The sequence below is a fragment of the Agrilus planipennis genome, unplaced genomic scaffold (assembly GCF_000699045.2).
Source record: "Agrilus planipennis isolate EAB-ADULT unplaced genomic scaffold, Apla_2.0 scaffold1, whole genome shotgun sequence".
NCBI classification, from domain to species: Eukaryota; Metazoa; Arthropoda; class Insecta; order Coleoptera; family Buprestidae; genus Agrilus; species Agrilus planipennis.
Window position 1 is genome coordinate 4,105,001 of NW_020442466.1, and position 19,524 is coordinate 4,124,524.

General features: G+C 32.3%; 7 protein-coding genes across 7 annotated transcripts; 4 read left to right on the plus strand and 3 right to left on the minus strand.

The window, feature by feature from the left end:
• Positions 1 to 182: 182 nt before the first annotated feature.
• Positions 183 to 1,231, minus strand: LOC108734299 (MICOS complex subunit MIC19). The gene is made up of 3 exons (XM_018465788.2): positions 1,024 to 1,231; positions 597 to 814; positions 183 to 521 (listed from the first exon to the last, which is right to left on the minus strand). The coding sequence occupies exons 1-3, from the start codon at positions 1,130 to 1,132 to the stop codon at positions 339 to 341; spliced, it is 510 nt and encodes a 169-aa protein (XP_018321290.1). The 5' UTR covers positions 1,133 to 1,231; the 3' UTR covers positions 183 to 338.
• A 465-nt stretch (positions 1,232 to 1,696) lies between these two features.
• On the plus strand, positions 1,697 to 5,876 carry LOC108734293 (tRNA-specific adenosine deaminase 1). The gene is made up of 4 exons (XM_018465775.2): positions 1,697 to 1,797; positions 4,866 to 5,045; positions 5,111 to 5,432; positions 5,507 to 5,876. Exons 2-4 carry the CDS (start codon positions 4,895 to 4,897, stop codon positions 5,793 to 5,795), a joined length of 762 nt encoding a protein of 253 aa, XP_018321277.1. The 5' UTR covers positions 1,697 to 1,797; positions 4,866 to 4,894; the 3' UTR covers positions 5,796 to 5,876.
• Positions 3,247 to 4,520, plus strand: LOC108734282 (glyoxal reductase). The gene is made up of 5 exons (XM_018465766.2): positions 3,247 to 3,387; positions 3,446 to 3,526; positions 3,583 to 3,971; positions 4,028 to 4,195; positions 4,250 to 4,520. Exons 1-5 carry the CDS (start codon positions 3,327 to 3,329, stop codon positions 4,424 to 4,426), a joined length of 876 nt encoding a protein of 291 aa, XP_018321268.1. The 5' UTR covers positions 3,247 to 3,326; the 3' UTR covers positions 4,427 to 4,520.
• A 629-nt stretch (positions 5,877 to 6,505) lies between the features above and the next one.
• LOC112906625 (60S ribosomal protein L18) lies at positions 6,506 to 7,520 on the plus strand. Its single transcript, XM_025981110.1, has 4 exons — positions 6,506 to 6,603; positions 6,728 to 6,814; positions 6,876 to 7,134; positions 7,254 to 7,520. Exons 1-4 carry the CDS (start codon positions 6,601 to 6,603, stop codon positions 7,469 to 7,471), a joined length of 567 nt encoding a protein of 188 aa, XP_025836895.1. The 5' UTR covers positions 6,506 to 6,600; the 3' UTR covers positions 7,472 to 7,520.
• Positions 7,521 to 7,764: 244 nt separating this feature from the next.
• LOC112903866 (kinesin-like protein KIF18A) lies at positions 7,765 to 11,551 on the plus strand. The gene is made up of 10 exons (XM_018466283.2): positions 7,765 to 8,222; positions 8,283 to 8,539; positions 8,601 to 8,953; positions 9,016 to 9,221; positions 9,290 to 9,512; positions 9,575 to 10,096; positions 10,157 to 10,550; positions 10,758 to 10,868; positions 11,139 to 11,205; positions 11,262 to 11,551. Exons 1-10 carry the CDS (start codon positions 8,059 to 8,061, stop codon positions 11,278 to 11,280), a joined length of 2,316 nt encoding a protein of 771 aa, XP_018321785.1. The 5' UTR covers positions 7,765 to 8,058; the 3' UTR covers positions 11,281 to 11,551.
• Positions 11,552 to 11,957: 406 nt separating this feature from the next.
• On the minus strand, positions 11,958 to 13,152 carry LOC112906641 (NEDD8-conjugating enzyme Ubc12-like; the record flags this gene model as incomplete). The annotated part of the gene is made up of 2 exons (XM_025981155.1): positions 11,958 to 12,734; positions 13,045 to 13,152. Coding segments are annotated over 2 exons (456 nt in total), but the record flags the coding sequence as incomplete, so codon positions are not given.
• Positions 13,153 to 14,455: 1,303 nt separating this feature from the next.
• LOC108733050 (importin-7) lies at positions 14,456 to 19,512 on the minus strand. The gene is made up of 9 exons (XM_025981156.1): positions 19,303 to 19,512; positions 18,909 to 19,220; positions 17,997 to 18,302; positions 17,701 to 17,933; positions 17,433 to 17,638; positions 16,359 to 17,377; positions 15,981 to 16,291; positions 15,848 to 15,916; positions 14,456 to 14,552 (listed from the first exon to the last, which is right to left on the minus strand). The coding sequence occupies exons 1-9, from the start codon at positions 19,384 to 19,386 to the stop codon at positions 14,456 to 14,458; spliced, it is 2,637 nt and encodes an 878-aa protein (XP_025836941.1). The 5' UTR covers positions 19,387 to 19,512.
• Positions 19,513 to 19,524: the final 12 nt, after the last annotated feature.

The following is a 19,524-nucleotide window of genomic DNA, read 5'->3' on the forward strand; positions in this document are numbered from 1 at the left end:
ATTATTTTTGTTTTTTTTTTTTGATTGAAATAAATTCTTAATAAATTAAAGGTTTAAACGGTATGAAAAAATAATCAACTGTTTGAAGTTGAATATTTTTAAACAGATTTAATTTAAATGGAATTATCTCATAATAAATAATAAAAAGCAAATATACATAATCCTATAAAAATGTAAATAAATAGTTTTGAATTTTTGTATTTTAATTTGATCAACAGATGCTGTTACAGCAAAAACGAATTTAAATATTAATTTATTTAAAAAACTGTTATATACAAACTTGTTTCAACCTGCCTGTAATATTCTTCTACTGTAACGATGATAACCCTGCATTTCCATTAACCTTTGCTGCTTGTTCGAGAAGCCCTGTGTGAATCAACACAGTCAGCAAAATCTTGCACTATTTGGGCACATCTCATTGGTTCATTTGGATATTTCTGGTAACAATCCAATACCTTCAGCTTATTTTCTTTACATGGAACTTCTTTGTTTGTCTTCTTGGTTTCTTGTATTTCTTCTATCTTAAATGTTTAACACCAAAATTATTTTTAAATTTATTATTAATTTCATTTAATTAAAATGGAAATATTACTTACTGCTTTCTTATATTCACACTGCATAACTTCATGCATCTTATCATGTCCTTTTTGCAAATCTCGTATTCTTCTTTCCCAGTATTTATCATTTTCTTCTAAGGCATTTTGCTTCTGCTGTCGACATTGTAAAGACGTTAAAACTGGTTCTGGATAATAATACACAGGAACACCTTCAGGAATAACTTGAACACTTGATCTAGGAGTTAAATTTCTTACCTCTGAAGTAAAAGAATATATGCACAAGTAAATAAATTAGATTATGTAATAGTACCTACAAGATCATCTGAAAGAAGTATATTAAATACAATTACTTTAATGCAACAAAGTTAACAAACAATATAAAAGCTTTACAATTTTTTTCTTGTAATAAAAATTACCAACTTTTTCATTAATGAAATTACAAAAATAAAATAAAATTTAATCTAACCTTCTCTTCCTTTTAATCGTTGTACTACTTCATCTGAAACTTTTATAACATTTCTGGAATCCTCATTTTCAATAGTTAATTTTCTAGTTTTGGTTGATGCTGAACCCATTCTTCATAAGATTTTAATAATTTTCTTTTGAACTTTTACATAAATTTGACTGAAATATAATATTCGCTCACACCTATTATTACATTCATAGATTACACAAATATATAGTTAATTATATTTTTCTAATCTGTTCAAATCTGTGTCCATAGACAATCTTTGTCCATCTATATGACGGAGTACTTTATTGTTTTATTTTTACTTTTAAGTATAATTCTTCATAAAACTAATTATATGAATTAATTAATGAAAAATATTCCAAAAAGTGTTTCACTATAATGAAAAATTACGTTTCTAATTCATAAGAGGAAATATTAATCGGGATCACTTTCAATTTACTGGTTCAGTAGAAATGAAAAGAAAGTTAACGGGACTGTCGACAGTACCTGATACTTGTCACTGTTTTATTGTTTGTCACAACAAGCACTTCCTTTTTGTTTATTTTTTATCAGCTTATTTACAATTTTGTAATTGGTTTTTATAAGCCTTTATTTTGTTAAAGTATTATTTTTTCGCAAAATGTACCATAACTTTTATATTATTATTAAAAAATCGTAANGATGAACAATCTAGTTTATGTTCTCTAAAGGCTAATATAGAATTTCATTTTTTTACTACCCAAGTGCCCTGTGGAGATGCATCAATTTTTCCAAAAAGTTTAGATGAAGATTTTGGAAATTGTTTTGTTCATAGATGATTAAGTAAAAAAAAATTTGTACTACTATTAACTATGTTGAGATCAAAGAAAGTTACTATGCGTTCGAGGAAGTCCTTAAAAGCAAGTAATTCGATTAATAATAATAAAGGTGAGGTGAAACGGAAAAGAGGGAGACCTAAAAAATCTGTATATGAAAAGAAGAAATCTTTAGTTACTAAAAAGAAACAGCAAACGAAAAGGAACAGTATTTCATCTAAAGGCCTTACTAAATCAAGTAAACTATTGGATAAAAACTCCCAGAAGACCAAGAAACGTGGTAGAAAAGGCAGAATCCAACAAGACGAAGGCAGTGACAAGGATTACAACCAAACACAAGAAGAAAATGAGAAAAACAAAGTATTAAAATGTAAAATTTGTACTGAGGCCTTTCAAAATCGAAAGCAGCTTGTTGTACATCAGACCATTCATTCTGGCAACACTCCATATCCATGTGTGAAATGTTTAAGCTCATTTGAATCTTTAGAGTTGTTAACAGCACACCTACGTGTTCATGATGGAAAATTACCCTTTATTTGTAGAATATGCAAATATGGTTTTGAAACATCAGATGAATATGAAGAACACAAATTTGTGCATGTCCTTGTAAAAGTGGAAGTACCAAAACCAAGAAATTATCAATGCAATGTTTGCTTCAAAACTTTTTTAAAATATTGTGATCTCAAAAGACATCTCAGAGTTCACACAGGAGAGAAACCCTTCCCATGTCCTCTTTGCAAGAAACGTTTTCAGCAATCACACAATTTAACAAAGCATATGATCATTCATACACAAGAAAAAGAATTTCAGTGTGATGTCTGTTTGAAACAGTTTGGAAGATCTGATGTTCTCACACGTCATATGCTGACCCATCAAATACATAAGCCTTTTCCATGCAAGCATTGCTCAAAAACATTCGGTAGAAAAAATCAAATGGAGCATCATGTTAGAGTTCACCATCCTACACAAGATGCCTTAAAATGAATGAGACAAATTACTGTTTTATATTTTTATACAAAGAACAAATTGTAAACTGGAGTTTAATGATTCTATAAGGGACTTTAATAATTAGTAAGTTATTGGGGAAATTTATTTTACAATCTACGTATGCTAATTATCATTGAAATACTATTACAATTATTTGTATTTGCTTTATGAGTAATTATTTGAGTATGTAACTTCTTTTAGGTAATTGAATTTTTAAATAAAAATGTAAAAATATTTTTGTGTTTTTCTTTCATCAAGATAAGTAGACTAATTGTTTCTATTTATAATTTTGTCAATTAATTACACTTATACACAAATATGAGTAACTAATTCCAATCAAAAATTATTTTCCTAATTATGTACGTTTAAGGTACCGTAAGCATTACTTATAACAAATCTTTATGGTCATTGAACCATAGAGGTATTACACATTGAACTCTCTTTTTTTGACGTTTAAAAACCTTAACCAAAAACATCTTGATAACATAACCCCACTTTTACCTAAAAATTCCTGCAATGAGTTGTAAATTACAAAAGTTTAAATTGTTATCTGGCAACGAAATACCTGCTATCGGATGTATATATTTCATAAATTTTGTTTATTGAACATACAAAATACATAATTATATTTTTAGTTGGAACATTTCAAATTCGTGGAAAGCAAAAAATAACGGAAGTTTTAGAATTAGCTTTAACATCTGGCTATCGATTAATTGGTGATAGTTTTCAAATATATTAATTTAAACTTCTTTTGATAAACAATACCTTGCAGATACAGCAGCTGTTTATGGCAATGAACAGCATATAGGTAGTGCATTAAAAACATTACTGCCCAAGTACAAACTGAAAAGGGAAGATATTTTCATTACTTCAAAACTGTCTCCAAGCGATCAAGGACCTAATGCTTTGGCAGCTTTGAAAACATCAATAGAGAACTTACAGTGTGATTATTTGGATTTATATTTAATACATTGGCCCGGTGTTTCGGGCATTCAGGCTGAAAGTAGTGATAATTTTAAACTAAGAAATCAAAGTTGGGCTTCACTGGTTAAAGGCGTTCATCAGGGACTAGTTAAAGATATAGGAGTTTCAAATTATACTGTTAAACATCTAAAAGAACTTTTTGAAAACTCATATGGTATTAAACCAGCTGTTAATCAAGTCAGTATTTAATTAATTTATCATTAAGAATACAAATCTTATGATGATAATGTTAGGTTGAATGGCATCCTCATTATCAGACAAAAGAGTTGAAGAAGTTATGTGATAGAGAAGGAATAGTTTTACAAGCATATTCATCTTTAGGTGGTTCAAATAACACACAATTGCTGGCAGAACCTATTATAAAGTCAGTTTCTTTGAAATTAAATAAAAGTCCTGCCCAGGTAAGCTACATCGAAGTAATATGAATAATTTTGAATTTTTGCATTTTTATCTAGATCCTTTTACGGTGGGCACTTCAGCAAAATATTGCTATAATTCCGAAGGCATCTAATGCAGAACGTATCAAAGAAAATATCAACCTCGACTTTGAAATACCTGCTGCAGACATGTCTGCTATTTTAGATTTAAATAAAAAAAGAAAATATGCATGGGATCCTGAAATTATTTATTAATAACAATAATTCGCAATGGGGGAACTTTTGTATGAAAAAATCGCCCAAAATAGCTATAAGCATTTTAATGCCTTGCCTAAAACTGGAAAACCTAAAACATTAGAGTGGACAGTGTTATCAACTATAACTAAACATAATTTGCTTGACAATAGTATAGAGGTGGTTGCTTTAGGTACTGGGTCAAAATGTATAGGAATAAGTAAAATGTCTTCAAAAGGAGATATACTTAATGACTCTCATAGTGAAGTCATTTGTCGCAGAGCTTTTTTGCGATATCTTTTAGAAGAAATAAATAACTGCATAGTAGATTTCAGTGATACGTTTGATTTTGATGAACAATCTAGTTTATGTTCTCTAAAGGCTAATATAGAATTTCATTTTTTTACTACCCAAGTGCCCTGTGGAGATGCATCAATTTTTCCAAAAAGTTTAGATGAAGATTTTGGAAATTGTTTAAATAAGGAAGAAATGGAGTATACAGATTATAAAGTGCCTAATAAAAAGATTAAAATTGATGTTAATGTAACAGGGGCAAAATGCTTACCCCAAATGGAAGTTCAGGATTTAAAGTCGCGTTATGCCTTCTGTGATATCGTGGGTAAAGTTAGAACAAAACCAGGTGCATATTTATTATTTTTTTGTAAGGTAACTAAATGTTTAATGTCTTAAGTTTTTTTTTCTTAGGTAGAGGATCGCCAACGTTATCTGTTTCATGTAGTGACAAATTCGCAAAATGGTGTCATTTAGGATTCCAAGGTTCATTAATAAGTTTACTATTAAGTAATCCTATATTTATGAAGACGCTTATTGTGGCAAGCAAGTCTTATGATCTAACTGCTTTACAAAGAGCTCTCTACAATCGGTTTAACAGAGATTGCTTACAAGGGTTATTTGGTGGTATCAAACAAGCAGAAATTGTTCAATTAGAGGAAAATTTTGAATTCTGTAAGGCAGACGATAAATACCCTTGCCCGTGCAGTATTATCTGGAGCAAAACTAAATATAAGTGAGTTTAAAAAATAACTAAATTTTCTTTAAAAGTTATTGCCTTCAGTTCAACAAACTATTGAATAATTTCAGGCCCTTTGAAGTTGCTGTTGAAGGTAAACGCCAAGGCGTTACAAAAAATAAATCAAATACTAAAGCTGCAAGACTGCAAATTTGTAAAATGGAACTATTTCGTTGTTTTACTAATATTTTAGAAAACAAAAAACTTGAATTAAGCAAAACATTTTTGAAAAATCAAACGTATCTTGCAATAAAGTTAAGTGCAAAAGATTACCAAATAAAGTGGAAATATTTGCAGAAAAATGGTTTTAAGGCATGGACATGCAAAAATAAAGCGTTGGAAGATTTTAAATTAGATTAGACATTTATAAATAAGGTAAACGTTTTATGTAATGAATTATTTTTTACTATAAATAAAATTAAATAAATTTTTTAATAAAAATTGCTTTTCATTGAGGCACCCTAACATGCAGAAAGTAAAGAATTACTCGTCCAAACAGATGATTCATAGAAGATATTCTTCATTTCCTACTTTTTAATGAGCTAGATAAAAAGCGTCTTCTATTTGTAGAGTTTAGTTTTTCAATTCTTAACATTAAACAAAATTTCACTTTTAAATTTAAGTAAGTTCAATTTGGCGCCATACAGTTTGACTATAGACCTAACATACCAGATAACGCACATGGCTTGAATATCTTATCGTCAATAATATTAACTCTTTATACCGTTTTTTTAAATAAATTTTAAATGAAAAAAAGTTATTATCATAAGAGCATTACATGTGAAATTATTTATAAAATGATTTTTTTTATATTGTGAATGTAGGTGTAGATATAAACGGCACTATGCATTGTACATACCATGATAGTTTTGGATGAAGGTCCATAAAATAATTTGACTAAATATATTTTGCTTATCAATACTGTTTCATACACTAACACATTATACACTTTACAGATTAAGAAACATCAATTAAATTATATTAACTCGGAAGGAAGCTAAACTGGCTCTATGAGAAAACCAATGGAGTGCACTGTCTAGATTTGAATATCTATGAAATTAGTTACTCAGTTCTCTATGAGTTGTCCGTAATAATTTTATCTATGAATAATTGTTATTCTTTTACGCTTTCTCTATGGTTGAGAAACTAACCAAGAAAAGTCAAGATGGTATGTTACTAATTTTTCTACATTTATATTTTTCATAATCATCTCTTATTTATTTTATTTCAAACAATGAAAGCCACCCGTTTTTACATTTTGTTACATAATGTAAATGTTATTTTTCTTTTAGGGTATCGATATTAATCATAAACATGATCGGAAGGTTCGGCGCACAGAACCTAAAAGCCAGGATGTCTACTTGAGGCTCCTTGTCAAGGTTTGCATGTCTTTTCAATATTTTAATAATATAAAGTTACCGAATTATAATTTCATTACAGTTATATCGCTACCTAGCACGTCGTTCAAATGCCAAATTTAATAGAATAATATTAAAAAGGCTGTTTATGAGTAAAATCAATAAACCACCAATTTCTTTGGCTAGAATTGTAAGACAAATGAAAAAACCTGGACGTGAAGGCTTGACTGCAGTAATTGTCGGAACTGTTACTGATGACCAACGTATTTGGGAGATTCCTAAACTGACAGTGTGTGCATTGAGAGTGACTGAGAAGGCAAGGGCCAGAATATTGAAAGCAGGTTTGTTATAAATATTTTAAAAAAGTAATTTAGGAAGTATTGTCTAAGTTTAAGTAAAAATAAATTTGGATATTTTAGCAGAAATAGCATGTTTTTAAAGGAATTTGTACATATTTCAGGGGGTGAAGTGATTACATTTGACCAATTGGCTTTAAAATCACCAACTGGAAAGAAAACTGTTCTATTGCAAGGTAGAAGAAATTCTAGAGAGGCAGTGAAGCACTTTGGACTTGCACCTGGTGTGCCACACTCTCACACTAAACCATTTGTTCGCTCCAAGGGTAGGAAGTTTGAACGTGCACGAGGTCGTAGGCGTTCTTGCGGTTACAAAAAATAATTTGTATTGTATAATATTGAATTAATAAAAGTTATCTTTAAAAACATAATTGTTGTTACTGTATTTTCCTTTTTTAAACCAAACTGTGCATAAAATAGCTATTGTATTATTTATGGCAAGAATTAAAAATTTATTTGATAAAAAGTTAATTACAAAAATATTAAACATTTTGGCTAATCTCTTCCTAAAACACTTAATTTAAAAAGAAATACTTTGTATTGACACTAATTTCAAATTAGCCGCCATAGAACAAACATGATTGGACAACGCGATGAAAACAACTGAAAACTATTTTACCGACAACGCAAAATTCAATTTAAAACTTTTTTAACGGACTTACCACGTTCAACGGTCAAAATGTCTGTATCACGTCCACGTATTGTGTTAAATTTCGGTTGATATTTTGAAGTGTGTGTACTATGTGCATTTGTTTTCGATATTAAATAAGTTTTCAAATTATATCCATGTTGTCAGTGTGGTATATACTTCGTTTTAATCAGTTTTAATGTTGTATACTTAATACAACCAATGTGCTTTTATGTAATGTAATGTTGAAGATACCTTTAATCGATGCTATAAATATAAAAATGGTTAAAAGCAAGCGAGACTTACTGAAATCACCCAGAAGAAGATCTTTCACCCTTCTACGCTCAGGGGTACGAAATAAAATCAATGTGAATAGTGGAGCTGACATTTGTGTTGTGGTTCGTGTTAGACCACCAAATGCTAATGAACAAGGGGACAATTTCAGGTTTGTTTCTGTGTATACTTTTTTAAAATTTAAAGATAGGTTGAGAGATTTCATTTTTAGAAAAATAATAAAAGTGGTTAGTGATGAGATGTTGATATTCGACCCTAAGGAAGAAAATGACCCATTCTTTTATCACGGTGTTCAACAGAAAGGTCGAGATTTATTAAAAAAGGCCAATAAGAATTTGCAATTTCATTTTGACCGAGTATTTGGATTTGAAGCAACCAATGCAGAGGTCTTTGAAAAAAGTACAAAGTCTTTAATAGATAAACTGATGGATGGCTACAACTGTTCAGTTTTTGCATATGGCGCTACAGGTCGTTTATATCCTTTTTAATAGCCTATTTGATATTAACTTGTTTAAATAAATGTTTAAAGGTGCCGGTAAAACATTCACCATGATAGGGAAACCAGACAATCCAGGCATCACAGTTTTAACAATGTCAGAGCTATTTAAGCGCAAGGAGGAATTGTCCAATGAAAGAGACTTTGAATTGGGCATAACATATTTGGAAGTTTATAATGAAACTGTACAGGACCTATTGAATCCAGGCAGTCCATTAAACTTGCGTGAAGATGGCAAATTTGGTGTTATAGTTGCTGGTGTACAAGTTAAAAGAATAGAGAGTTGTGAAGAACTTTTTGAATTGCTTCAAACTGGGAATCAAAACAGAACACAGCACCCAACAGATGCAAATGCAGAAAGTTCTAGATCTCATGCTGTCTTTCAGGTATTTTGATAAGGGATCTTCTGTTATTATTACACTAAAGTAATTTTAATAAATCTGTTTAGGTATATATAAAAATGAGTGTAAAAACGACTCAGCAGATACTTGCAGCAAAGCTGAGTATGATTGACTTGGCTGGAAGTGAAAGGGGTGCGGCCACTGGCTATAGTGGAGCACGTTTTACTGAAGGAGCCAATATAAATAAGTCCTTATTAGCTCTGGGCAACTGCATTAACAGCTTAGCAGATGGACAAAGACATATTCCATACAGGTAATAAAATTATTATTAATTTCTTAAGTAATTTGTTACTAAGTTAAACACTTAAATCACACTTTTAGAGACTCAAAATTAACTAGACTGTTAAAAGACAGTTTAGGAGGCAACTGTAAGACTGTTATGATAGCAAACGTCTCGCCAGTATCATTGAATATCGAAGACACCTATAATACTTTAAAATATGCCACTCGCGCCAAGAAGATAAAGGCTAAATTAAAGAAAAATGTCGTTTCATGCAGTACAAACATACAGTTTTATATCAAACAAAACGAAGCACTGCAACAGGTAAATAGTAATAATAATAAACTTATATATTTGCATCTGTGTGAAAATTCATATTTTTCAAGGAAAATGAAAAACTGAAATTGGAAATAGAACAGTTAAAATCCCAAGTGGCTTCTACATCATCATGTACCTGCAACAAAATGGTCAATATTGAAGTAGCATCACCTCTGAAACAAGATGAACAGCAATGTGAAGAAAAAGGAGATTCTACAAATTTGAAAATCAAAGAACAGCTAAAGGCCCTATTCACGCGACGATTAATACTCGAAGAACAAATAGTCAGCAATTCTATGAGTTTGTTCACTGTTAGGAAGGAACTAAAAGAGTTTGCAGATACCAGACTCAGCGGACTATGCACTGAACAGTCTGATAAAGCAGATGGACATAAACGATTGGGAACCGCGATGGAAAATTTACAAAGACAAACGGAACGGTTGGAGAAGGACGTGGAGGGACTTACGAAGCAAGTAAAAGAAGTTGATACCGAAATCGAATCGCTAAATATCACGGAAGATTCAGGGGAGATTTACGATTACTGTCAAGCCCTTCGAAGTGAAGTAGAAAAGGCCAAACTTAAATCAGAGGTAAATATGACTTTTTTATTTTCAATCAGTTTTGTAATAATTATTTTGTTCAATCTACAGGCGGACTTATACAAGAGAAAATCAGAAATTTTAAGCGGCGAACTGCGAATGCATGGGGAACTTATACAACGAATGAGCGCCGTTTTGAAGCCGTGTTTCCTACAACTGCGTGGGTACGGGTACGCCACCAACGATATGATTAAAAGTTACCACGACCTAGTACGGCACTGTCAGGGATTCCGCACAGTGTGCTGGAAAGACGAGGAAGCTTCATCTGCAGACTCTGGTGTTGGCTCAACTACTACAGTAATCCAGTCGGACGTGGGAGAAAATAAGAAAAAGACTCCTAATAACAAGAGAAAATATGCAGGCGATAAAGATGACGAAAACGGTTTAAACGAGACGTTTGTTGTGCCCCTGTCACCTGCCAAGCAGGAAAAAGTATTGACTAGAGGTGGGACCATTGAACCATATGTTTCGTCAATTGTTAATCAGATATTACATAATTTTTTTGTGACTTATAGTCTCATTAAAAAAATGTAACGTAACAAGAAAGGGTCTCTTTTAGATGTGTAATTGTCTAATTAAATTTTTATTGAATGTTCAGGCTTGTTTTAATGAGTTGAGAAGGCGACTTAAATTTATTTTTGTTTTGTTACAGTTACCAAGACAGCTCCGACAAAAAAATTAGCCAAAGTGCAGCCTCCAAAATTAATTAGGCTAACAAAAGAGAACAAAGATCCTACATTTAAGTCAAGTAAAACTCCACAAGGTATGTAAATTTTACAAAATTAAGTTCAAAAATGGCAGTTTTCAAGGTGTTTATGAATTGATGAATTAACTATCAAAATATGACGTTTTTGACTATTATTCATGATAACTATGGAGATCGATTTAAAAATACAGTTCAGAAAGAATTAGAGCCTACAGGCGTGTAAAAACAGTGACAAATTTGGTGAATCACTGCTTATTTGCGATTTTTCGATAATTTTTCAAAAATATTTTGTAAAGTATTTCCTTACATTTGTTTTCTTTTTATAAGGAAAATCATCCTCACATTTACTGATGAACAAGACTAAAAGCCCCATAACGACTGCTCCTAAGCCACTGTGAGTACTTCATACAAATATTTCGTTCTTTAATTAATAATTTAATTGTATTTCAGCTTGAAAAATCGAAGATGATACTTTAATGGTATTTAAATTTAACACTATTTGTATGCTTTTATGTATGTATATTGTAATAAGCCTCAGATGTATATGTTATTATTTTATTAATATAGACGTTTTATTTTGCTTTAAATTGAACGTCGTCTTATTTTTTTTAGCTTCTGTTCTTAGTAAAATAGTAATTATGAAGAGGGAAAACTTACCATAAAAAGAATAATACACTTCACTTCATAACGTCTTCTCTTCACAACACTAGAACCAAAAATTGATAAATAGAATCTAAACGCCAAATAATTAATTGTAAAAAAAATAATTTATAATTTTATAATTACNGTTAAAAGGTAATCGGAGTATTTCAGTGTTGTACTGAAGGATATTTATTATTTTCGGGAAATTTTTGATTCGCTTATTTAATAAACACTTAAATATTTGTTTCATTTCCAACCTGTTTTCTGTAAAATTTGACGGTAATCTCATTTTTTTTATTGTAATTATTTATGTTCTTTTACTCCTTCCTAAGATGATTTATTTATATTATCTATGTGTTTAATAAAAAATGTAATCATATAAAAAAGAAGAAACTGCAATAAATGAAATTAAAATTACTGATACGTCACTTAAAAGAATAAATCATTAAAACAAGTGTTTAAGTAAATGTTCATTAAATAAGCTCAACTGAAAAAAAAAAAACATTGACGTGTTCAATTCATATAATTAACAAAAATAGTTTTACATGATTTAGTGTGGATTTTAAACGTTAAAAAAGCATAAGAAATATCTTGAAGAGCTTAAATTTGATAACACTACCTCCTCTATTTAAATTTCCATTTTTTAATCTCAAATTTCATTACTTTATCATTCGATTTAAAATGTATGCAAAATTGCAGTATATAAAAACTTAATACCAGTTGTTTTGCCTAGTTGTAAGTAATAATATCGAAATGAAAAATAAAACGCGAAGAAAAAAATAAAGAAAAATTAATAGAACATACCAACATATATACGTACGAATTATTGGATTTTGAATCAACTCAACGCAAAAACCACTCGAGTGTCTCTTTACACAAACGGAAATTTTACATTAACAACATGGTTTGGTGTTAGATATCTTCTAACTCAAATCACTTCAAACATCGGTCGAAATATGTACCACCTACGAATCCACCTCGCATAGCTTTCTGAACATTCTGTTCAAACAAGCGACGATTGGTGGTCAAAACGTCTGCAGCCTCTTTATTAAGAGGATCTTCTGGATTGGGTTCTAAAAACAGATACTGAAGACCATAAACGATGCTGTTTATAGTCAGAACAGGCTTCCAATCTTCTCTGAGTATATTTAAGCAGACGTTACCCTGCTGGTCTATGTTTGGATGATATACTTGTGTTTCACACTTTACTTTCGGAGGTTCATGCGGATAATTGGGGCCCACTTTGAAACTAAACACGAAACGTCCTGTCCGATAAAAACCCTGTAATTAAACCCTGCATTAATGTGTCTAGAAAATTGGAGTTGTAATGGCATATTCAAGAAACTATAGATAATAATTAGTTATTAGAATCTTTTGGGAAGTTTCTAGAATAAATGTAGAGTTCAGTTTCGTTGTCAATTTGTAAAGAGGTTTCTATATACACCTGTGTAGAGGTTCTATGACTACTATTATCTTACAGAATAAGTTTTAATTTCGATCCAATTTCAAAGTACTTAATTCTGCGTTAATTAATTAATTAATTAATTGTTACTGTATTGTAACTTGGCCTTGAAATAAAATCAAAACTTACCTCATCCGGACAAATAATCAACTTAAAATTAAGTAGATCATCAGGGTCAGGAAACTCTGTAGTGCATGTTTTTGGTAAATTCAATTCATTAATATCTGAAAGGAAATTTAGTTAGTCTAATGGCAATATTTGCATTTGAATCATTAAATTCCTATTCCAACATTCTTAAATATAAAAATCAACAGACAAAGTAAAACAAGATTAAATCAATTACCAAACTAAAATTGATCTACATTTTATATTAATGAAGTGGGGTGGTAAATAATTCACTAGTGTCATTACTTAAATGATAAGGGATAAGTATAGCATATTAATAACAAACTTACCAAATACTTACAGCAATGTAAAATTTAGTAAATTTATTGTAGCTTATTAAATTTTATTTAGTCTTAAAGTAATTTTCTATGTATAGATAATGTATTTACTTCTAGAGGATATGCAGGCGATAAAGATGACGAAAACGGTTTAAACGAGACGTTTGTTGTGCCCCTGTCACCTGCCAAGCAGGAAAAAGTATTGATGTGCATTTGTTTTCGATATTAAATAAGTTTTCAAATTATATCCATGTTGTCAGTGTGGTATATACTTCGTTTTAATCAGTTTTAATGTTGTATACTTAATACAACCAATGTGCTTTTATGTAATGTAATGTTGAAGATACCTTTAATCGATGCTATAAATATAAAAATGGTTAAAAGCAAGCGAGACTTACTGAAATCACCCAGAAGAAGATCTTTCACCCTTCTACGCTCAGGGGTACGAAATAAAATCAATGTGAATAGTGGAGCTGACATTTGTGTTGTGGTTCGTGTTAGACCACCAAATGCTAATGAACAAGGGGACAATTTCAGGTTTGTTTCTGTGTATACTTTTTTAAAATTTAAAGATAGGTTGAGAGATTTCATTTTTAGAAAAATAATAAAAGTGGTTAGTGATGAGATGTTGATATTCGACCCTAAGGAAGAAAATGACCCATTCTTTTATCACGGTGTTCAACAGAAAGGTCGAGATTTATTAAAAAAGGCCAATAAGAATTTGCAATTTCATTTTGACCGAGTATTTGGATTTGAAGCAACCAATGCAGAGGTCTTTGAAAAAAGTACAAAGTCTTTAATAGATAAACTGATGGATGGCTACAACTGTTCAGTTTTTGCATATGGCGCTACAGGTCGTTTATATCCTTTTTAATAGCCTATTTGATATTAACTTGTTTAAATAAATGTTTAAAGGTGCCGGTAAAACATTCACCATGATAGGGAAACCAGACAATCCAGGCATCACAGTTTTAACAATGTCAGAGCTATTTAAGCGCAAGGAGGAATTGTCCAATGAAAGAGACTTTGAATTGGGCATAACATATTTGGAAGTTTATAATGAAACTGTACAGGACCTATTGAATCCAGGCAGTCCATTAAACTTGCGTGAAGATGGCAAATTTGGTGTTATAGTTGCTGGTGTACAAGTTAAAAGAATAGAGAGTTGTGAAGAACTTTTTGAATTGCTTCAAACTGGGAATCAAAACAGAACACAGCACCCAACAGATGCAAATGCAGAAAGTTCTAGATCTCATGCTGTCTTTCAGGTATTTTGATAAGGGATCTTCTGTTATTATTACACTAAAGTAATTTTAATAAATCTGTTTAGGTATATATAAAAATGAGTGTAAAAACGACTCAGCAGATACTTGCAGCAAAGCTGAGTATGATTGACTTGGCTGGAAGTGAAAGGGGTGCGGCCACTGGCTATAGTGGAGCACGTTTTACTGAAGGAGCCAATATAAATAAGTCCTTATTAGCTCTGGGCAACTGCATTAACAGCTTAGCAGATGGACAAAGACATATTCCATACAGGTAATAAAATTATTATTAATTTCTTAAGTAATTTGTTACTAAGTTAAACACTTAAATCACACTTTTAGAGACTCAAAATTAACTAGACTGTTAAAAGACAGTTTAGGAGGCAACTGTAAGACTGTTATGATAGCAAACGTCTCGCCAGTATCATTGAATATCGAAGACACCTATAATACTTTAAAATATGCCACTCGCGCCAAGAAGATAAAGGCTAAATTAAAGAAAAATGTCGTTTCATGCAGTACAAACATACAGTTTTATATCAAACAAAACGAAGCACTGCAACAGGTAAATAGTAATAATAATAAACTTATATATTTGCATCTGTGTGAAAATTCATATTTTTCAAGGAAAATGAAAAACTGAAATTGGAAATAGAACAGTTAAAATCCCAAGTGGCTTCTACATCATCATGTACCTGCAACAAAATGGTCAATATTGAAGTAGCATCACCTCTGAAACAAGATGAACAGCAATGTGAAGAAAAAGGAGATTCTACAAATTTGAAAATCAAAGAACAGCTAAAGGCCCTATTCACGCGACGATTAATACTCGAAGAACAAATAGCAGCTGTCAGCAATTCTATGAGTTTGTTCACTGTTAGGAAGGAACTAAAAGAGTTTGCAGATACCAGACTCAGCGGACTATGCACTGAACAGTCTGATAAAGCAGATGGACATAAACGATTGGGAACCGCGATGGAAAATTTACAAAGACAAACGGAACGGTTGGAGAATGACGTGGAGGGACTTACGAAGCAAGTAAAAGAAGTTGATACCGAAATCGAATCGCTAAATATCACGGAAGATTCAGGGGAGGTTTACGATTACTGTCAAGCCCTTCGAAGTGAAGTAGAAAAGGCCAAACTGAAATCAGAGGTAAATATGACTTTTTTCTTTTCAATCAGTTTTGTAATAATTATTTTATTCAATCTACAGGCGGACTTATACAAGAGAAAATCAGAAATTTTAAGCGGCGAACTGCGAATGCANGTACATAGTCCTAGTAGGCACATTTTTCTTAAAAATAATAATTAAAATTAAACTTTCCTTAAGATAACGTAAAAGAAATTTAATAATATACCTGTCGTGTACCCCCAAAAAACAGTCAATGTCGTGCAGCCACTGTTTGATAAAATGCTCGGCGAAATCAGGTCTCTTATCCAATATGGAGAAAAGAAGATGGGGATTGTAGTATAGGGCTGCGATGAGAACTTGGAGACACATGGTTCGTAATTCGCTGGTGCGCACTTGTCTCAAAAGACGAGTAGCCGCCAGCTCAACTATCATTGGTATCGCTTGGTCTATGCGTCCATGACATTGTAGAATCACCACCTCCAGAAGTTTGGCAGCGTGCGACTCTGGATCTTCGCCACAATCTTTACTCATCACTTCCTAAATACAGAACACAAAAATATATTTATATTGTACATCTAGATCCATCCTCCAAAAGGAATCTTACCTTGCACATATTATAGATGGCTAGGAGTCTCTTTTCATCTGCAAGAAACGCATCTGTGCATACCGTAACGTAATTATGGAGGGCGGGCATCATATCGGTGAAATGGTCCAAACCATTCTTCATGAACACCTGGTAAAGAAGTTCAAATACTTTCCACATGTCATCGGAGACTCTTTTCGACGTAAGTTCGGATACAAGTGCAAACACTTCCTCGTAGAACTCCTGAAGTTCGTTCTGTAAAACGTGCGCAACTACTTGTAGAATGGTCGGTTCCAGGAGCTGTTGTACCTCCGGTTTCTCTTCCATAACGGTCAATAATGTTTCAATCGTGTTCAGCAAGCCCATGGCGGTGATGGCTTTCTCATCAGAACCTTCGTCCGTGTCCAAGACTTGGCTGAAAGTGCCCGCCAAATGCTGACACATCTCCACTGCGATAGGCGTTAATTGGACGGTAAAGACGCATACGAGTTTCTGCATTACACCTGTCACGTCTTCGTTTTCCGTCTCTCGGATCAGTGTGAGCAACTCCAACGCGATCTCCTTCACCTGAGGTTCGATGTACTTATGAGAATGTTCCTGATCGCTCAACAGCGATTGTATCGCGATGGCAGCTTCTACTTTGACAGGCAAGTCCTTATCCTGTAAGAGAGCTCCAGTTGTTAATCGGACTGCTTCTGCGAGTACCTGTTCTTGGTTGAAGTGAAACTCGCTGAAAAAGTGGACCATCCAGCAGGCACGAGCTCGCATGTGTCCTCTAGGACTTCCAAATTCGGGAAACACATATTTAATGAACAACTGATCGATTTGACTGCTGTAGGCCTTTTTCTTGAGCAACACGTCTGCCAGGCCGCCTATCATGTGTAGAGCTCCGTCTTTCTGTGGTGGTTCTGTTGCTGGATTATTTAATACTTGGTCAAGAAGCTGCATCGTCTTCTGGAGCATCTGTTTTCGCTTCTTACAAGAGCTACGAAGAAGATTCTGAGCAGCTGATACCGGAGAAATGTAATCTTCAAACACATCTAAAAAACAACATGCACAATTTGTTAAATTTGGAATTCTGCGTTGTTAATTTACCAAATTTGACCCGAATATATTCATGAGGATCGACGGTCCATAATTCTTCGTCTTCAGACGAATAACTCATTATGGGGAATATAATATCCTGTATGATGGCCGGCATATGGGGTTTGAGCAGCTTCCATGTGTGAGCATGCGAAACAGCCTGGTTCAAATAATTGAGAGTCTGCTGTATCACCCGAGGTGGTAGCCAAGTTTTATTCCTTAAAAAATAAGATACAATATAAGATTTAAAAAAATGGTAATAATGAAGTAAGATTCATACCTGTACAAGTCCAATTGTTTGAGAAGAACCTCTAGAATTCCGCTGCTAAACGTCTGCAGGTACCACTCGGCAAACTCGTTGTACTCTTTGGTAACATTGCCAGGAGAACCATATCTTTCAAACATACGATATAATATATGCATAGCCCATTTTTTACACTTCCACCAGGGTAAATCGGACCTCTCGTCCTCGTCGGGTTGTAGAGCTGCCGGAGGTACTGGACGGTCAACAACCTAAAGAACATAGAATACAAGTTCATGTACATATACACATAGGAATCATAATGAAAATTATACCTGCCGGCAGACCTCCATCCACTGAGTGAATACTTCCTTAGTTATGAGATCTAAAGGCAGGGTGTATTGAGTAAGGGCAAAATAAACTTTTAGAGCTGTTTTCTGTAGCAGTACAGATTGCTCTGACGGATCAGGTAACAGTTGGGCAACCAGTTGATATAACTGGGGCAATAAAAGGTTCATAGCCTCATGTAAAGGCCCCCTGTCTTCCACTTTTTTATATTCAAAATTTTTAACTAACTGATATAGACATAAAAGTGCTCCATACCATCCACTTGCTTCAGGATTAGAAAGGTATATGCTTATCTAAAATGAATTCAAAATTAATATTTTATAAGATTAGTTTACAGTAGTTCTAAAAAAAATTGTAATAAACAGAAGATGATCAACGTACATAGTCCTAGTNATAGATATTAAACAATTTTTTAATGACCTCTCAGGAATGTGGGCATACAAATTAAAAACTTAAATTAGCATTAATGTTAATTAATCTGATAATTTAGAAGAACTTTAACCTATTTTCACTTATGACCCCAGCAGCAGATGTAATTAGATTATATTAGGTAGTTACAATATACATTTAAATACAAAAAGAATTTAAGAATTAAATTAGTTTAAACTACAATGATTTCAGGAGTGAGTCGTAGAGTGGTTTAAAGAAATATGCATTTACAGTTTAATGTTAATAAAATTTTGAACTTAATATCAACAGATTTCATTAAAAATTAATTTTAACATAAAATAGTTGTAAAATAATTATTATTTAAAAACCTTGTTACAAAATAAATTACCCAACTCTTAATTACTAATCCCTCTGCTACTATTAGGATTTTTTTGTTGATTCTGTAAATTTGAGATTACCACAATTTAACAGTAATTAATTTAGTAACAGTAAATCTAACAAATACATACTTTGTCCACTATTTGTGTCCATCTTCCAGGAAAGTCATGTTTAACCATATTATTAACACAAGTACACAATTGAGTTCTTATTAAATCTGGTGCATGGACAACTGCATCAACAATTGTTTCTCTAATTAACGACCTATCTTGTTCGTGTAAAGAAAATGGCATTGGTTGACCTGGTTCAGCTTCTCGATCTTGCCAATTTTGTGATATAAGGTTTTTTAAGTAAATGGCTCCAGCTTGTCTAACTGGCATTTCACAGTCATTCATCATTACTACTTGTAGAAGTGAGGGGGCAAAGCCAATAATTTTGTGAATCTGCAACAAGACAAGAGTGAAAATTTAGATTTTGTTACATGACACAACAATAGCATATTTTAAAAAGCACATGGCTCACAACCTGTGCTAATTGTTCTTCTGCTTGTTTTCGCTGGTTAGGGTCTATAGTGGCCCTTAAAAGATCTATCAACTTTCGGGTATCCATTTTTATGACTGTTAAACTAAAATGATTTCAATTTTATAAGCAACGAACTACAATAAAAATTTTTGGTCTCTGTAAGCACAAATCACATTTGTCAATTGTCACTATGGCCAACTACGAAAATGAGCTTTACATTTTACC